Here is a 13,892-nt window from a genome sequence, read left to right as displayed (position 1 = left end):
AAGTTCAAAAATGACTTCTAGGAGTCAATTAAAATTTTTCTTTTTCAAAACAAGCCTTTAATATTACTTGGCATTTACTGACTAAGAGACAGAAAATAAAGAGAACTGTTTTAAATACACATATGACAAATTAGAAAGAACAGATGTTAAATGGACACACACAATCACATGATGTCATGTCACTTTCTGAAATGCTAAAAAGGAATTAGTGAGCTTTAACACCAGCTCTTTAATTTTATTATGACACAATGCTAGCTTTATATTTTTTCCTTAGGGTTTTAAATCCTTTTGTGGAGCCACTGGTGTTTTATTATTCCTTAGATTACAACATAAAGCATCTGAGAAGCTGTATATAAGCAGCTTATCACAGAGGCAACAACATTAAAAACCAAATATTATAGGATTAAGTTTTGTTCTTTCTAGAGGTAAAAAATACAATTTTCAGATCATCCCATTTTTTAAAAGACATTAGCAGAAAATGGGTTATGGTGTTTTTTCTCCTTTTCTCATCACCAGGTCTCTTTAAAAGAGGCCAACATAGCCATTTCAAATCTTTATCCCCTAGGCCTTTCTGCTACGTTATTAATGAACACACGCACCTGGGATGCACACCAGTAGGGGGAACCCAAACCTTGTGTTTTGGTATTCTCTAAAAATGTTCTGTTGCTCAGCGTGTACGAGATTAAAGTGACACTAATAATTTAAAAATTAGACATGTTCTCAATTAACAGATTTTCCTTCAGGCATTATTTCACATTCTTTCATCTAAAAGGAGGTGGTGTTCTCTGCTAACTGGATCTTCTAAGCCTGTGCCTCAGAACTTCCTGATAAACAACAATGGAAAGACAGGCATTACATTTCCTAGTGACAGAGAAGCAGATCTAAAAATAACCACATCCTGACTAAAAATAAACTCTTGCAAATGTAATCGAAAGGTCTAACCACTTGGAAACCAAACTCAGGGCTTAATCTATCTGATGTGGTCTTAATTTAGACCATAGTAGTTCCTTTTAATTTAGATTATAGTGACACCCTCAAAAATAAAACAAACAACAAAACAGAAATAAAATATACATTTATTTTCTTTCTTTCAATCTGAAGTGTAGCTCTCATTTCTCCAAGAATGAGTATTTCCTTCCTTTCTTTTTATATCATGGAAAAAATATCCATAAGAAATCAAAGTTAAAAATTAGACAATGCAGAACAGTGAGTAGTAATGTAAAGAGTATCGAAAAAATCTGAGCCATGGACAAAAATACCAAGTCCTGTGAATAAATGATTCCTGGTAAAATATAAATTTTTTGGTGGTCCCCATGAAAAATCTTTTGCTGCTGCTGTGATTACTACCTGCTACTGTTAAACAACGGCACTAATTTTGGTTATTTGTAAAAAATCACAGATCGTTGAAATACAATGCTTTTCCCACAAACTTTCTTTAAAAATTTTTTGCAAACATCTGTAGTTCCTTATCTAGACTTTAAAATGTTTCGCTTCTGACTTAAGCATTTGGAAACTGTTATTAAATATCATAGATTCACTGGGGATGGAAACAAACAAAACAAAAGAACTCTACCATAGAATTACTTTCTAAAACTGTATAAACCACTTTGAAATGTTAGGATTTTTTTCAACACAGGGCAATAGGCACTGGAGTTCACTGATAGTATGATTCTCTAAATCTACCATAGAGACCACACTGAAAAGTTTAAGACAATGCATTTCATTACAAAGGAATGTTTCCCTTTAAATTCATTTAAAATAACAGTTTCCAGGAATCCGGTAAATTTAACACCAAATGTAGAGTTTGATTCAACAAATATTTGGAGGTTTTAGGCTTTTCAAGGAAAGTTCCCATTTTCTCGTTTCTTATTAAACAACTGGGTTTCCAAACAACTACAAAATTAATTTTCTGGCTCACTGTGTTTGAGCTATTCTTTTTAAGAAAGGAAGGCCCGCTTTTTGAGCTCTGTCACTTCTCTGACAGTTTTATTTGTGGTAGAAGAGTGTATGAAATTCTCCAGCTACCAGGAAGTCAGTGACTATGCACAGATCTGCACAATGGTGTTTGCATTCCTACTCCAGGGGGTAGAAATACTGTGTATATTACTCTCCCCTTTTCAGCTTCCTAGAGATCATTAATCACTGGGACATGACATCCTCCCACTCATGCTCCCAGACCCCTCCTGATATGCAGATTTAAAAGCAATGCCTATTTAGAACTCCTTAATGCCCTAATTAAAGCCTTGTTAGTTGTGGGAGAGGGGAGGCAATCTAAAATCTAGTCCTGTATCAATCATTGGACTAAAAATAATTTGTTTTTCTTTAAAGATTTATTTATTTTTATTTTTTATTGTTAGTCACTATACAGTACTTTATTAGTTTTTGATGTAGTGTTCCATGCTTCATTGTTTGCATATAACACCCAGTGCTCATTGCAATACGTGCCCTCCTTAATACCCATCACCAGGCTAGCCCATTCCCCCAACCCCCTCCTCTCTGAAACCCTTAGTTTGTTTCCTAGAGTGGACTAAACATAATTTAATACCAAATGACAACAAGGAGCATGATAATGATGCATGTAGACTACAGCCATTAACAAATCTTCCTGGCTAAAATATCTTCTTTATATTTGGGGTTCACATATCTTTTCTTTATGGCTAGAGAATTTACTCAAGTGAAGCTTAAGATCTCCAAAAGACTTTCTCCAAAAGATGTAAATTCCTAACTTTAGAAACTTGTGTTAGGCATTGTTGTATGAAGAAAAGAGAGGGGCGCCTAGGTGGCTCGGTCGTTGGGTGTCTGCCTTCGGCTCAGGGCATGATCCCGGCGTTATGGGATCGAGCCCCACATCAGGCTCCTCTGCTATGAGCCTGCTTCTTCCTCTCCCATTCCCCCTGCTTGTGTTCTCTCTCGCGCTGGCTGTCTCTCTCTCTCTGTCAAGTAAATAACTAAAAAATCTTAAAAAAAAAAAAAAAGAAGACAAATCCTTGCCTTTATGGAGCTTATTTTCCAGCATGGAGAAGACAATCAACGAAAAGTAAACAAAACAAGTAAGATGACTGAATAGCATGATACAAGGTGATAAGTGGCCCAGTGGGGAAACCCAAGAAGGTAAGGGAACAGGTGGGTTATAACTCCTAATACAGTGATTAGTTAGGGTAGTCCTCACTAAAATGGTGTCATTTAAGCAAAGACTGAAATGAAGTAAGGGAGTGAGCCATGTGACTATGTGGGGAAAAAACATGTCAGAAAGAAAAGCAAGAGCAAAGGCCCCAAGGTAGAAGCAGTGGCATAACTAAAGAACTGTAAAGAAGCTGGTGTTGCTGAACCACCACATACAGGAAGAGGAGTAGGACAGGAGATCAGATAGGTATAGGGGGCCAGACTGGTCTTGCAGGCTGTTATAATTTAATTTTATTCTCAGTGAAGTGGGAGCCACAGTAGGGTCTTGCATGGTGATATACTCTACTTACAGATGGTAGGACATCAAAGGTGAGAAGAATCAGGATGTCACTATAATAATTCAGGTGACTGAACATGATGATAACAGTGAAGTGGTTACATCTGGATACATTTTGAAAGACATTTCTTGACAGGCTAGTTGTGAAGTGTGAGAATCCAAGTTCTAGCCTCAGCAAGTGGAAAGCAGCAGTTGCCATAAACTAAAATGGGAAAAACTGCAGGAGAAGCAGCTTTTTAGGGGAAGATTAAGAGTTTAATTTTGGATATGTTAAGTTTTGGATAGCTATTAGACTTCCAAGGGGAGATGTTAATAGGAAGTTAGCTGCAAGAGTCACGGAGTTCAGGGAGGGAGATATGGATTAGAGATATAAACTGAGGAGTCATTAGCATGTGAATGGTGTCTGAAGATAAAAGGTTGGAATTGATTCAGTGAGGGAATGAGTGTGGACTGAAAGACTATGAGGGCTGAACCTGGGGTACTCTATTGTCTAGAGGCTGAGGAATTGAGGAAGAAATTACAACTAGTGAGGAAGGAGGAAAACCAAGATAGTATGGTATCCTGGAAGAAGTATATACACAAAAATGGAGTGATCACCTTGTCAGATGATGTGGACAGATCAAGTAAGATGGCAAGTGAGACATGTCCACTAGGTTTAGCAACACGGAAGTTACTAGTGACCTCAAATAACAGCCGTTCTGGTGGAGCAGTGGATCTAAAGCCCAATTAGATCAAATTCAAGAGAGAACAGTAGAAAAACCAGAGAGTCAAGAGAAGACTGGAGCAGCTGCAGGTGAGAAGTGTCAAGAAAACTTTGGATAAAATATAGATGGAAAGGGGCACCTGGGTGGCTCAGCCGTTAAGCGTCTACATAGGGCTCCCTGCTCGGTGGGAAGCCTGCTTCTCCCTCTCACACTCCCCTTGCTTGTGTTCCCTCTCTCACTGTCTCTCTCTGTCAAATAAATAAATAAAATCTTTAAAAAAATAAATGGATGGAAAGACACCTGAATGCTGCTCTCAGCAAAGCATAGCTTTTTAACCCACAGTGACTTGGTCATTGTTCTCTAAATGTGCCATAGACACATAACTGTTTTCTGTATTTGGCCATGTGTTCTCTGGCCTAGAATGTTCTCATTCTTTATGACTAGCTTAAACCTCACTTATTCTCAACAAATATTTACCATGCCTTGTGCTAGGTGCACTAAGTATACAGTGTAAAGCAAAGGACAAGGCCTCTAAAGGAGGGGCCTTAGCAGGCAATGGGACCAGGAAAGTACATGTTTGTCTGTGTGGAGTCCGGTAGGAGTATTATAAAGGGGATTGCCATGATGAGATGTAGGTTATAGCCAGATGGGTTACTGATGACCTTAAACCAGAGTTATTCTGGCAAAAAAGAAGGTGCAGAAGCCAGGAAAACATAGATTTCCCTGATGAGGCTGCAGATTATTAATAAATGCAAAATGACAATACAAGTTTGGTCTTAATCATAAAGACAGAGGGGAGCCATAGAGGATTCTAAACAGAGTTCTGCTTTTTGAGAAACAACTCTGCATACAGCGGAGAGGATGGACCAAACTGCTGGGTTAGGTAAAACTGTCCCACAAGACTGAGCAGCCTGAGTTTAGAAGTGGAGAAAGAAGGTGGTCTGACAGATCTGGGGTTGGGTGCTTCAAGACTGGCAGGACATGACAGTGAGGGCATACAGATAGGTTGAAATGATGAACCAATGCTTTAGAAGAGAGAGGGAAGAAAGTAAACCCATAGAGGGCTCATAGGCAGGAGAAACAGGAATCACCAGGAGACTAGAGGTCTGGATGAGGATGGAGAACAGGTATAGCATGAGTAAGGAAGACTTTCCTCATCATGTTAGACCATAGTGAGCTGGTCCTTTAAATTCTATTAGCAATTATTATTTGGACAATTAATTCACTGGGAAACTACTCAAAAACTATCTTGTGATAGCTCTTCTATTATGGTCTTGAATTATTTTTTATCTTTTCATAATATTTATGTCTTGTCTCCTCATTTAGACTTCATGTTCCTCCAGAGTATGCACCGTGGAGCCCTTCAAGCACCTAGCATGGTGCTCAGTGATAGTTCAAAAACTCTCTCTTCACCCAGATAACTGTTATTCACAGTAAGAATCAGGAGTTTTAATGACAACAAAAACATAAAGTAAGACCCTCCTTTCTCCAATCTCTCCAGACAAAGTAAACTCTCTTGTTTTCTGTATACCTGCATAAGCTTGTCTGTGTCTTACACAACACTCATCAAAATAACTGCACTTATTTACTTACATGTCTGTTTTACCCCCTAGCTGGTGAGCCCTGGAGAACACATTATACTGTATTCATCTTTGTTGTCCTTGAGCTCCACATAGTGCCTAACATGTAGTAAGTGCTCAGTTAATAAGCAGAAGCCAAAATGAAATCATCCGATTTTCAAACTTCTACAAATTTTTTTTATTGAAGTATAGCTGACGTACAATGTTATATTAATTTCATACTATGTACAACATAGTATGTTAATTTCATAGTATATTAATTTCACTATGTACAACATAGTGATTTGACAATTCTATACATTACTCAATCTCAATGTTCACCATGTTAAGTGTAGTTACCACCTGTCACTAAACAACACTATTACAATATTATTGACTTTATTCCCTATGTTGTACTTTTCATCCCTGTGACTTATTTATTTTATAACTGGAGGTTTGTACCGCTTAATTCCCTTCATCTGTTCTACCCATTCCCCTATCTCCTCTCCCCTTAGTTTTCAAACATTAATTAAAAGTTGGCCATGTTTAAGACATTATGCCTAGCTAATGCTGTGGTGGTAATCATTTTGCAATATGTAAGTCTATCAAATCAACGCCATTATACACCTTAAACAATGTTATACATCCACTGTATCTCAATAAAGCTGGAAAAAAAGACATTGCTTAGGATTATAATGAGGTATCATTAGGTACTAAATTGTCTCCTTCAGTATACAAGATAAAATAAATTAGTTTAAGCAAAGAAACAACAAAAAAGGCAGGGAGGTAAGTACTTTTAAAGACACACGGGCTCTTTGAGCGCAGGAAAAAAAAAAAAAGAGAAAGTGTTTTGTAGATGCCAATGTACTAAGTGAAAGAAATTAGATTGAGAGGCTAAAATAAATTAAATCAGATCTGGTCCTTCCCTCCCCTTTCCTCACCTCTCTAGCGTTTAGGCCATTCCCATTTCCCCCCCTTCTCTCTAAAATAAAATCACAACCACATCCACATGCAATGTTTTTGGCTGTTTATGAACAAGCTTACTGAATATGGACAAGAGGGCTGAAAATACTTTCAGGAAGATAGCAGAGATGAACAGAATTAGGATGTCCTTTAATGTATCAAAAAAGATGGCTCAAACCAACAATTTACTTGTTTAAGTATAGACAAAAGGAAATGAAATAAGTAGATTTTAAAAACTATCTAAGATGCTGATTAGTGGAAATAAAGGTTAAGGTCAGCTGTCTATGTGAGCTAACACATTTTATCTCTATGCCCATGTCCTCTTGATTGCTCTGGGGGTGGGGAAAAAAGGACGCTGTCTGTTACAGAGACCGCGCATCAGAAAAAGCTGTTGCCAAGCCATGTTTCTACTCACTCACAGGAGCCTAGCAGACTACTGCCATGCATGTATCATAGAACATATCTGACTTGAGAAAAACTTAGATGAATGGAAAATAGATTTCTCTATATGATCACAGGATATACATAGAAATAAGTTCCTAGCAAAATATCAGAATGAAAAAGAACTTTTAAAAAGAGATCTGGAACTCAGTATTGGATCTAAAAGCCAGTGTGCTTATTGTAATAATAGTAACAGGAGTGGCGGTGGCAGCAGTGTGATGGCAGAGGTGACAGCAGCTCACGCACTTGTTGAGTATTTCCTCAGTGCCAGGGACAGAGTGCTTTATTAATTTCTCATTTAATCATTACTACAGCTCTTTGAGTTTGACGATAATGCATAATCATATACTATCCAGGTTTACCTATTTCATTACATTTTTCCTTAAAGAGTCAAAAAGTAAAAACAAACTTAGAAAATAACTTTCAAAAAAATGGGACAAAATGTTACTTTGAAAGACATTCTGATTTTTTTGTTTTAACTTTGCCTTAAACACACACATGATTTTCAGGGCCACTATAGATAATGCAGAATTTAGTGGATATTACAATCCTGATAAGTTTCCTAATACAGCCCTTTGAGGTCAACACAGTTTTCTCTGTATTTAAATGGCTTAGCCTAGAGTCACTACTCTCAAATGATACTAATCACTTTAATTCTGATTAAAGGGACATGCAGGGCCATTCCAGATAAACTGTCAAGTCAGCAGCAACCTCAATCTCCTCAGAAAGCCTTTGAGATATACTCCTATATCCTGTCTGTGGCTCTAGGGATATCCCTTCTTTTTACAGTGTAGCTAATAGATATTTTATTAGAGCGACTTTTTAAAAAAATTTATTTAAGAATATTTAAAGCAAATATTATCAGAAGGAAAATAAAGAAATCTGATTACTTTTTTAAAAATCTGGTTTTTAAAACCTCTCTTCTTGCTCTCTTTTGATAAATACTGGGTGCTGTATTAAAATATTAAATTTATCAGAGAAATCCTTAGCAATGTTTTTTGTAACTAGTGTAACAATTCCCAAACATTTTCTCCTCATGTTCTTGTATGAATGTCATTTAACATATGATATCTGATTTCCAAAAAAAAAAGCCACCAATTTACTCCTGGGCTTATTATAAATCCATTTTTTAGAAGTTTTAGTATCTGTATTTCTAGTGTTTCTTAATTATGAAAAAAATTATAGAGAGTCAAAATGTTTAATTAACTCTTTTCAGAGGCTATGATTTATTGCACCTAATCTGATTATTTTTTAAAGGCACGGTCTCAAGAAAATTAAAGGAACTTCTGATCTGGAGCTGAAGAAAAAAAAATCACACTTTTTAATTGTAAAGAAAATAATCTTTTGAATGTTTGCAGGGCAGAGTACATAAAGATAACCCACCAACAAACTGTACAATATCAAATAATAAATTGCTGATCATAACTAAAATAATAAGGATTTGATTGAAAAATATCAGTTAAGGTTATGTTTCATTTTTACACTCTGGTTGTGTTTCTATAGTTTTATCTAAGCCATATTTTGAAAAACAGAATACTGTAAATGCTCAAAAGTGCTTTCCACTATTAAGAAGAATCCAATTTTATTTGTAAAGCAGAGTTAATGCCAAAGTCAATTGTTTGCAGATTTGAATTTATTTGAATTGTTTAAAATGCCATTTGTATTTGGGGTGCCTGGGTGGCTCACTTGGTTAAGCATCTCCTGTCGGCTTAGGTCATGAGCCGGGGACCCTGGGATTGAGCCCTGTGAGTCAGGCTCCCTGCTCAGTGGGGAGTCTGCCTCTCCCCCTCCCACTGCTCCTCCCCCTGCTCATGCTCTCTCTCAAATAAATAAACAAAATCTGATAAAAAATACTACTTGTATTTTAAAAGAGTAAAGCACCATAAGCAGTCTTATATTAAAGTCAGAAGTGATGTTACTGCAAGTCTGATCTAGAATAGAAAGAGAACTAGAAAAATGGATGAACTCAGTTCTTACAGAATGACACATTTTAGCAGTAGTCTATCAAGAGCTCCAACAGGCAAGTCACAACACTTGAACTATTTTTAAAATATTAATACTTGAGATTGTGACCCAATTTTTATAACAAGTTTTAAAATTTAATTAATACATATTGTTAATGGTCTACTTTTTGGTAAATACTCTTACAGTGAGAGTATTAGTTTGTAGTAATGAAAAGCAGGGTTCAAATCCAAGCCCTGTCACTTACTAGGGCTGTGTGATCTCAAAGAAATTGCTTCATTTTTCTATGCCCCAATTTCATCACTTATCAAAAGGGAAAAATAGCAGTACCTAACTCATAAGGTGAGTGTGCTGATTAAAATAACTTAATCTTTACAAAGCACTCAGCATCATGTCACACATAGTCTTCAGTAACGACTGAATTGTGCTATTATTATTGTTACTCTGGGTTTTATTGCTGAATGCAACAAATGCCAAATTCTCTTCTTTTGTTGCGACTCAATTTAACAAAGTCAAAGGGGATAGAATGAAAATTTCTCATCAGGGCACAGTAATGATTTCTCACTAGTTACCTGAATTACCAATTTTTTTCACTTTCTTGTGCTTATAGCAACTAAAATTAGATGTATAAAAACAAGAATTGATGATGTCCTTCATTGAGATATCAACACAGAGGTTACCTACCTGTGCAGCTCTTCTGTTTTGTCTTCAGTTGGACCTACGATTAGTAAACAATGGCGAAGGACAGCTGCCATGACACGGAACTGATGAGAATCACTCTACAGCAAATAAAAAGACAAGAGGAAAAATTGGGGATTGAATGCCTTAATGAAGGAGTTTGGTGTATTACTACATCTTGGGAGTCATCTTACGGCCCACCTGTCCCCCTAAACAGTCATTCTTACACCATATGTAACAGAAGTCAGGATACTGTAGAAAAAGTTCTCAATACTAAGTGAATAGTTACTATCTCATATGAAGAGCTACAACCATCTCCAGAAACGGCAGAAACCAGAAGGTGCTGATCTAGCTGCTCCCTCGGGGCATGTCAGGCAAAGAGATTCAGGATCAACATCCGTGCATTTCCCACTCTGTCCTACATTAACATTCAATTCACCTATTGATCTTTGCCATGTCCAGAAAGCCTAGATTCTTTTGATAATACACTCTTCCAGTCTACTAATTGTTATAAAAGTTCAAATAGATGTAATGCTATCAGATATTTTAAGAGTGGGTTGTACATCCTTAATGCCTCATTTCTTAATTTTCAAAAGCAATAAGTTAAAATCTATAATCTACCAACTTAATTTTAATGAGTCTTCTTAATCTCCTAGCTCCCCCAAATCTTGCTATTTCCCCCAGAATTACTGGCAAGTGATGAGAAACAAGATATCTGAGTTTAATCTCCTATTTTCCCGATGTTTACTCACTCATTGGTATTAAAGACACAGAGTCAGAGGGAAAAAAGCAAACATTGGAAATAAGCTAAGTTATGAATAATCACTTAGTTTACCTCCTCTTTTTTAGTGAGCTCTTGGGCCACTATACTTTCTTTAATCACCTGCATCAAGGTCATATCTCTCTTCTTCCAGATTTTTAGTAATTAAGAAGACAGATAAGGGGCGCCTGGGTGGCACAGCGGTTAAGCTTCTGCCTTCGGCTCAGGGCGTGATCCCGGTGTTATGGGATCGAGCCCCACATCAGGCTCCTTTGCTGTGAGCCTGCTTCTTCCTCTCCCACTCCTCCTGCTTGTGTTTCCCTCTCTCACTGGCTGTCTCTATCTCTGTCGAATAAATAAATAAAATCTTTAAAAAAAAAAAAAAGAAGACAGATAAAATGAGTGATAATAGGATCCTGCACATGCTATACTTCAGGAAGTCACCAATTACTTCAAAAACTTTTAAAAATTAAAAAACTTTATAAAAAATTTAAAAACTTTAGTATATATTTATTTCAAGTCTGTGTAAAGTGAAATATACTCACATATTATACATATATATGTTCTTATGTTCATATATGTAAGATGTGAGAAGAGGCGTCTTGTAAAATCTAACAATAGAGCACAATTTCATTACTCATAATGCAGAGGACAGTATTTTAAGCATAAAACTATTACATGTTTATTTGGGAGAGACGAAGGCCTCAGTGGCGTAATGGAAAAAGCACCGCACTGGAGTCTAGAGTCTAGGTTGTGACCCTAGACAAGTCATATAGCTTCTCTGAGCTTAAATTTCCCCACTCACATCTCCACACATATGTGACTGTTAGGGTTATAAAAGAATTAAAGAGGATGATACACAAGGAAGTGCTTAGCACTTGCAACGGAACATGCGAAGGTGAGGGGGAATGATGAGGGAGAAAGGAAACAGAAGACAAAGCTGAAATGAGTGATAATGAAATAATCGTGTATTGGGGAAGGAAGAAAGAAAAGGGGAAGAGGAATCAGTGGAGTTCCAGAGACGCGAAGACTGGCAGCATTGACCTGGACACTGTCCCACTCGCCATCCGTTTTCCAAATGCCTGAAACAAAATTCTCTAATATGTAAATACACTTTTACTTCCCCCAAATTACATGAAGCACACTGAAACATATGTGAAGTTCTTCCACTTAACTTTTTTTTTTTTTAAAGATTTATCCATTTATTTTAGAAAGAGGGTGAACAAGTGTGAGCAGTGGGGAGGGGCAGAGGGAGAGAGAAACCCAGACTCCGCACCCAGCCAGAACCACGTAGGGCCCAATCCCTTGACCCCAAGATCACAAACCCTAGCCAAAACCAAGAGCCTGATGCCCAACTGCCTATGCCACCCAGGTACTTCTTCCATTTCTTAACTCTTGATAAGATTATATTTTCCTTGGTTCTGAAAATTAAGTAGGGATGCCCTTCCTTCCTTCCTTCATTTGTTTTTAAAAGATTTTATTTATTTATTTGACAGAGAGAGAGACAGCCAGCGAGAGAGGGAGCACAAGCAGGGGGAGTGGGAGAGGAAGAAGCAGGCTCCCAGCAGAGGAACCTGATGTGGGGCTCGATCCCAGAACCCTGGGATCACACCCTGAGCTGAAGGCAGACGCTTAACGACTGAGCCACCCAGGCGCCCCATGCACTTCCTTTTAAACTAGATTTTCCTGAGGTGCCTGGGTGGCTCAGTCAGTTAAGTATATGACTCTTAATTTCGGCTCAGGTCATGATCTCAGTCAGGGTCGTGAGACCGAGCCCTGCATTGGGTTCTGTGCTGAGCGAGGAGTCTGCTTGGGATTCTCTCTCCCTACCCCCACACCCTGCCACTTCCCACCCCCATGAGCTTGCTCATGCATGCTTTCTCTCAAAACAAAAACAAAAACTAGATTTTTCCTTTATTCTAGATATCACAATTGTTCTCTTCTCACACTGGTGTTGACAAGCTTTTTGCAAAACTATTGATTTTAGTCTTTTTACTTGCAATTGTAAACCAAAATCCTACTTCTTCCCATACCATTTCCTTCTGTCCCAACTTTTATAATACCAATTCCCAAATTGTACCAATGTCTGCAGTGCCCTCTTTTACCATAAATCCACTAAATTCTCTTTATTTATCTACCCAAAACAACTGGGGAAATCCGTGGATTGTTTCCTCCACTCTTGGCATCACCAATTCCTTTGCATCTCCCAGGTCTCAGCTAAAATATTTCATCAGAGAAGCCCCTTCCTTGTCCACCTAATCTAAGTAGGTTTCTTCCTTCATTATTTTCTATCACTGTGTCTTGTTATGATTCCTTTCATAAAATCATAACTTGTAATACCACATTTGTTTATATATTTGCATTTCCATTGCTTTCTCCACTAATCTAATACCCTCAGAAGTTTAGAGTGCATGTGTTTAATAGGTGTTCAATAATTATTTATTTATTTTAGAGAGGGAGAGAGAGGAGAGAAAGAAGCAGAGGGAGAGGGAGAAAGAGAATCCCAAGTAGGTTCCACACCCAGCGTGGTGCCCATGCGAGGCTCAATCCCACAGTCCTGAGATCATGAACAGACCAAAACCAAGAGTCTGACGCTCAACCAACTAAGCCACTCAGGTGCCCCAGTGTTCAATAATTTTTAATGTAAATTATAAGTAAAACAAAAAAGAGACCCAGTCATCAGTGGGCAGCTAGATAAATTTTCACAAAATGAGCACATCCATATAACCAGCACAAAAATAATCCAACGTCAAGATCAAGAACTTCGGCATGGCCTCTTCGAATGACAATCTTCTGCTCCTCAAGAGTAATTCTAGTTTCTAATATCACAGGTCAGTGATTTTTGTTGTCATTGAACTTTGCTTGAATGAAATCATAAAATATAGGCCCTTTTGTGTCTGGTTCTGAGATTCATCCAGGTTGTTATGTGTAGCTAGTCGACATATTTTCATCACTTGACATGTTCATTTTCATCACTCGAGAGCAGTGCTATTCAAGGTGCAGTCTGTGGCCCAGTGCTGGTCCACACCCTGTTTGCCACTGAGCTGCAGCGCCACCAGTGCAAAAAGTGTGCGTGAGCATTTAGAGACTTTTCCAGTTTGACACTGTGTGTTACTTGTATTATACAAGAGTTTTATTCTAATAGCTAGGGCAAAAAAATCTGGTCCTTCACCACAGGTAGGCACTGCTGAATACAGTGACTATATTACAATTTACTTATCTATCCTACTCTTGATGGACACTTGGATTGTTTCCAGCTTGGGGCTACATTGAAGAGTAGTGCTGTGAATATACTTTCTTATATCTCATCTGCTGTGTCAAGCTTTAGAATATACTGCCAAATAGTGTTTCAAAGTGTTTATACC

The 13,892-nt window shown here is 37.7% G+C and overlaps 1 protein-coding gene across 4 annotated transcripts in view; it reads right to left on the bottom strand.

Annotated features, from left to right (window-relative positions):
• Nucleotides 1-13,892, bottom strand: part of RIC8B (RIC8 guanine nucleotide exchange factor B) — a 106,411-nt gene that overhangs the window by 45,233 nt on the left and 47,286 nt on the right. For all 4 annotated transcript variants that reach the window (XM_019808358.2, XM_019808360.2, XM_034643625.1 and 1 more), the window contains one exon: nt 9,774-9,868. In XM_019808358.2, the coding sequence (XP_019663917.1) occupies nt 9,774-9,868 (95 nt within the window). The remainder of the gene's footprint in view (nt 1-9,773; nt 9,869-13,892) is intronic.

This window comes from Ailuropoda melanoleuca, chromosome 15 (assembly GCF_002007445.2).
Source record: "Ailuropoda melanoleuca isolate Jingjing chromosome 15, ASM200744v2, whole genome shotgun sequence".
Taxonomy (NCBI): Eukaryota; Metazoa; Chordata; class Mammalia; order Carnivora; family Ursidae; genus Ailuropoda; species Ailuropoda melanoleuca.
The sequence above is the reverse complement of the archived record's forward strand: the minus strand, read 5'-3'. Positions and strand labels throughout refer to the sequence as shown.